Genomic DNA, 6,388 nt, shown 5'->3' with positions numbered 1-6,388 from the left:
TATGTTAATATATAGCGATTTGATTGATCCCATTAATTTTGGCGATCAGTTGGTATCTCTTTTGGGAGTAGTTGATATTAATACATTAAGATCTAATTATGACCCCACAATGTATAAACCACTTAATAAAAAGATAATTGATCAAGTGAGTATTAAGCTCGCTGATCAGAAAGGAAGGTTAATTCAATATAATGACAAGTGTTCTACTGTATGTGTACTACATTTAAGACCTATAAAACGAGAGTGAATGATCAAGTTGAGTTAATATTGAACGAACCGTCAAGATGAGAACCAGTTTCTCTCCTCCTTCAGTGGAATCATTCCTGAAACTCTTTGATACTTCGAGGGTGAAAGGGGGAGGTTTAGATGATATTATATTATATAAAGCTAGAGGGAGGGGCGGAGGATTATTGTCATTTCTCGGTGGGATGGCCAGAAAAGCATTACCATTCTTATTGAATACCTTTGCTCCGGGAGTATTACAATACGGGCAAAATGTGTTGAACGATGTTAATAATGGTATTGCATTGAAAAATTCTGCGAGAAATAGAGGCGTAGAAACATTGAAGGGTGTCGGACAGAAGTTATTATCCGGAGGAAGTAGAAAGATTGGTTTGAAACGATTGAAATTTAATAATAAAAGAAACTGGAATATTTAATTAATTTTAGTTTATTGTTAACTGTCATATTGTTAGTATGTCGGCTGGTGCTCTATACGTTACACCAGGGGGGCTCAACGCCCCCGTCCCCACTTATTCTCATTCCATAACTGATGGATTCCCAAAATTACCAGGACATACCATTATTGAATCCTCAATAGCAGCTAGACGCACCTGTGAAGTATTACCAGTAAATCAAGGATCTGATAAATTTCTCGAATTTAGAATACAAAGTTCAGAAGGTCATTTTTTAGATTTAACGAGTCTGGCCTTGGAAATGAACATAAATATAACAAATGAGGATGGGAGTGCACTGGGAGACGATGATAAGGTCATATTTGTGAACTCTATAAGTCAGACAATATTCAAATCTGTGTGTTTGTATCTCAATGAACAACTTATAGAATCGAATCCATTTTATTCATATACGGGTTATATTAAACTGCTTAAGCATTTATCCCCATCAAAATTAGATACATTGGGAAGAATAGCATTCTTTCGTAATAAAGACACAGCAAGTAGTACTATTACAACAGCTGATTTAGATGATATTAAGAAAGACGAAGGTAAATTAACGAATGAAGTGAATACTTGTTTCCCTTTGATGCTGGATGTGAGTAGTTTTCACGAATATATCCTGGATAGTGTCGAATGTCGATTGAGACTTGAAATGCATTCACCCGCATGGGTAATTATGACTCCATTAAGCGGAAAAACATATAAATATAATATTAATTCCATTAAATTATGGATCGATAAAGTTATTCCGTATACGAATGCATTAATTGCATTGAATTCAAGCATGAGGGCAAACCCGCAGGGGTGTGAATATCTGTTCAAGAAGACATTATTTAAATCATATATTCTGGCATCTAATCAAACACAATTGATCGCAGATAATCCTTGGGGACAAGTCATACCCGATAAGATATTTATTATATTAGTTGATATGAAGACATATGATGGAGGATATAATTTTAATCCATTATATTTTCAACATGAAGATTTGAATCATTTCGGGGTTACAATTAATTCAGAAATGATTCTTAATATTGACTGTAAGTTCCCTACCCACGCGAGTAGGTTATATTACGCTACCTTGAAATCTCTGGGTTTGGAGACTGATCATCTGATTACATATAAGAGTTTTCTCCAAGGCAGAACTATATTAGGTGTTGACCTGAGAAGTGAACAGGTTAAGAATGCTATATCTGTCGAGAAGAATGGTAATTTGAGAATAGATATGACATTTGGTAAACCGAAAGATGAGAATAGAATTTGTCTGATGTTTGGTGAAACTAATGCGATTTTAAATATAAATGAAAATAGAACAGTGATAGTGCATACGCGAGTATAGACCATGAATTGTGAAGAAATAAATATTGCCTTGAAACATCATACGGGAAGATACGCCTCGTATTTGGGATGTTTTGCCGCAAATAATATAAATGAAGTTATTATGAGGATAAAAGATAAGCCGGTAATTTTCATCATTAATATATTGAACGATCAAGACGAAAATATGGGTCATTGGATTAGTATATATGTGAACAAACACATATTATTATATTTAGATAGTTTCGGGGTGGATTTAAAACATTATACAAATATATATGAGAAAATTATATACAAGAGAAATTTCATGTACGGTATTAATCAGAGGATTCAACATGAAAAATCATTGTTGTGCGGCTTATATGCTATATATTTTGTGTATAAGTTAACAAATTATAGCGTCAAGAAAATTATACCATATTTGTTTAAAGATTTTGGTAGAAATAAATTAAAGAATGACCAATTTATAATGAAATATGCATATGAGCATTTCAATATACCCTCATGTTCAAGTGTATTTGCTAATAATTCAACGTGGAATTATGAAAATCTGTGTAAAATATTGGAATTATAATACGGTGGGGTAGAGGCGTTTAGAGGCGGGGCGAAAGGTTAGAGGCGGGGCGAAAGGTCATAACGCTGCTATAAATGCCCGTGCTGGGTCACTCTTTGCATCTACTGTCATTCAAGTTGGGTCAAGGATGAATCCAATTCAGTACTCCGTTGGAGGTGTCTGCGAGGAGGAGAGAAGACTGCATCCCTGTGTATGTCGGAATAATCCACCTGCGGTAAATGGTAAGTGATTTTTTGTTCATTATCTGAGTGAATCTTGTTCTAATATTGAAAAAATATTTTTTTTACACATAAATGATTTTAGAAGTGTAATGTATTAACCAATAAAACTTTTTAATGCAATTAAAGATATGCCTTATTCTTCTTCTAATCGAGAAATTTTTTTTCTTTGCCAGATGCGAATATAATGCGGTTGTTGGAACTTATTCGCGCAAATCAAATCCGACAGGAGCAAATGATTTGCGAGTTGATGGGATTGTTAGGAGCGAGATCCACCCAGCCTCCTACCCATCCATATGGAGATGCTGTTGCTACCCCTCCTACCAACGAGACTTCTCCCCGACCTCATGTGGATGTTGAGACTGTGCCTCCTACTCAGGCGGTTGATGTTAACGCTTTTATCCAGGATATTGTAACTCCTACCCACGCCGAGATCGACCCTTCTCCCCAGTCTCATATGAGTGGAGAATGTGTTAGTAGTTGTTATTGCGATAAATGCGTATGGAGCGAGATGGAATATTTTATGACAAATTCCCAACCTACTTCATGTATGGATGAGGATTCCCCCATAAATTATCCGCCAGCTTCCCCCATAAATTATCCACCAGTTTCCCCGGATGAGGATTCCCCCATTTATTATCCACCAGCTTCCCCCCCAGAAGTTTATTGTATAACAGATGAGGAAGAAGATGACGACCCTGAACAAAATGCACAGAAATTCTACAAGAGAAGAAAAATTACTCTACGTTGATTTTATTCAATGAATTGTAGCTTTTTCAATGAAATTGTATTTGTTTGTATTACCAGAAATGTAATGGCTGTATAATAAATAATGAACAAAAAAAAATGTGTATTAGTGTTATCCTGAAATGTGTCTTTCTGATGATGAAAAATGTTTTCCCTATGATGTATATGTGTCCCCTTATTAACTTGAATGAACTAAAAGGATCGACATTGATTCAGCCTGTGCGCGTGACGTCACTGCTGTGTCCCCTTATTAACTTGAATGAACTAAAAAAGTGTCGACATGATTCAGCCTGTGCGCGTGACCGCCGAGTAAACACCCTTCTTAGTTCATTTAACTTGTTTAGACCTGTAGTAAGCATGCCCCCATAGGAGGAGCCTATTTTGAATGCTTACCCCCAGAGGGGGGATTCCAAAAACTTTGATCCGAGGAATTGGAGAATTTCGAAAAACCCCATAGGAGGGAATCCAAAAACTTGGTATTATCGAGAAAAATTTGAGGTTGGGGGGTGGGTGAAAGTGGGAGGGGTAATCCAAAAATTTGATCCAAGGTGATCATAAGAAATTCAAAACCCCCATAGGGGGGGGAATCCAAAAACTTGTATTATCGAGAAATTTTTGGGATTGGGGGGGTGAAAGTGGGAGGGGGAACCTTAAAAATTTGATCTGAGGAGATGGAGAATTTCGAAACCCCCATAGGGGGGAATGCAAAAACTTGTAATATCGAGAAATTTTGGGATGGGGGTGAAAGTGGGAGGGGTAATCCAAAAATTTGATCCAAGGAGATGGAGAATTTCGAAAACCCCATAGGGGGGATCCAAAAAACTTGATCCGAGGAGATGGAGTCATGGTATTGTCGAGAAAATTTGGGGTGAAAGGAGGGGTACCCAAAAAAAAACTTGATCCAAGGAGATGGAGAATTTGATTTCGAGAAATTGTTTGGGGATGGGGGGTGAAAGGAGGGGTACCCAAAAAATTTGATCTGAGGAGATGGAGAATTTCGAAAAACCCCATTGGGGGGTATCCAAAAAACTTGATCCGAGGAGATGGAGTCATGGTATTGTCGAGAAAATTTAGGGTGAAATGAGGGGTGAAAGTGGGAAAACTTGATCCAAGGAAGTGGAGACTTTGATATTGAGAAATTTTTTCGGGGTGGGGGGGTGAAAGGAGGGGTAACCAAAAAACTTGATCCGAGGAGATGGAGAATTTCGAAAACCCCATAGGGGAGAATCCAAAAACCTTGATCCAAGGAGATCATAAGAAAAAAAAATCGAGGCGCGGGGGCGATCCGGACGACGCTGCAGAAGGCGCAGCAGAAGGCGCGGGCGGGGGTCGCGAAGGGCGCGGGCGGGCGCGCGGGCGGGCGCGCAGGGGTCGCGAAGGGCGCGGGGCGGGCGCGCGGGCGCGCGGCGCGATGGTGGGGTCGCGAAGGGGGGGGGGGTCGTGGGCGGGGGTATTGGTTGGGGGGTCAAGGGTGAGGTAGTCTCGAGGGCGAGGTCATGGTCAAAACCGGAAGTAACACCTAGGTGTGAAAAGGTGACCCTCCAGCTGCTGGTCCTAGACCGGATCCGGAAGGGACGCCCCAGAGGAAAAATCCACTACTTATATATATATATATATATATATATATATATATATAATATATATATATATATAATATATATAATATATATATATATATAATATATATATATATATATTTATATATATTATATATATATAATATATATATATATATATATTTATATATATATAATATATATATATATTTATATATATATAATATATATATATATATATATATATATATATATATATATATATATATATATATATATATATATATATATATATATATATATATATATTATAAAGCAGCCACTCGATCCCACTACTTTGTACTACCCCTCGCATGTACCAAGCAAAGCTTTGCCACCAAACAGCTACCCTGCCCCAGCAGACACTCGTGGAAGTAATAATAATGTCTACACTGACAGCAGCAGCAAAACCAACACCTGGTTTACTGCTGCTCCTCTCCTCCCCTCCCTTTGTACAGTGTCCCCTCCCTCTGTACACACTGTATCCCCCTCCCTCTGTACACACTGTATCCCCCTCTGTACACACTGTATCCCCCTCCCTCTGTACACACTGTATACCCCTCCCATCACCATATTCTACATCCTCACTTTCTACTTTCCTCATTATATTCTCTCTTACATGAACTGTTTGCACCTTCCTTCCTGTATTCTGCTTCATTTACTGTATTCTTCCTCTCCACTGTATTTTATCTTTCCACTGTATTTTATCTTTCCACTGTATTTTATCTTTCCACTGTATTTTATCTTAACACTGTATTTTACCTCCTCACTGTATTCTACCTCCCTAGTACATGAGAGTCATTGAAAGGCATAAATTGATTAATGAATCTCAGCACGGTTTTACAAAAGGGCGTTCCTGTCTCACGAATTTACTATTTTTTTTTCACTAAGGTGTTTGAGGAGGTAGATCATGGTATTGAATATAATATTGTGTATATGGACTTCAGTAAAGCTCTCGATAGAGTTCCACATCAGAGGCTATTGAGGAAACTTAAGGCACACGGAATAAGAGAATTTTTTTTCCTGGGTAGAGGCATGGTTGATAAATAGGCAGCAGAGGCTTTGCATAAATGGGAAGAAATCAGACTGGGAGCACGTCACAAGCGGTGTTCAACAGGGGTCAGTGTTGGGCCCCTTGTTGTTCACAATTTACATAAACGACATAGATGAGGGAATAAATAGACATAAGCAAATTTGCTGATGACACCAAAATAGGTTGTCCAATTCATTCTAATGAGGACATTAGAGCACTCCAGGATG

At 38.1% G+C, this 6,388-nt stretch overlaps 1 protein-coding gene across 1 annotated transcript; it reads left to right on the top strand.

Annotated features, from left to right (window-relative positions):
• The first annotated feature begins 2,224 nt into the window (after positions 1–2,224).
• LOC138853336 (uncharacterized) lies at positions 2,225–3,598 on the top strand. The gene is made up of 2 exons (XM_070089501.1): positions 2,225–2,789; positions 2,963–3,598. Exons 1-2 carry the CDS (start codon positions 2,696–2,698, stop codon positions 3,535–3,537), a joined length of 669 nt encoding a protein of 222 aa, XP_069945602.1. The 5' UTR covers positions 2,225–2,695; the 3' UTR covers positions 3,538–3,598.
• The last annotated feature ends 2,790 nt before the right edge of the window (positions 3,599–6,388 follow it).

The sequence above is a fragment of the Cherax quadricarinatus genome, chromosome 28, assembly GCF_038502225.1.
Source record: "Cherax quadricarinatus isolate ZL_2023a chromosome 28, ASM3850222v1, whole genome shotgun sequence".
Lineage (NCBI taxonomy): Eukaryota > Metazoa > Arthropoda > Malacostraca > Decapoda > Parastacidae > Cherax > Cherax quadricarinatus.
This window is presented reverse-complemented; position numbering and strand designations above follow the sequence as displayed.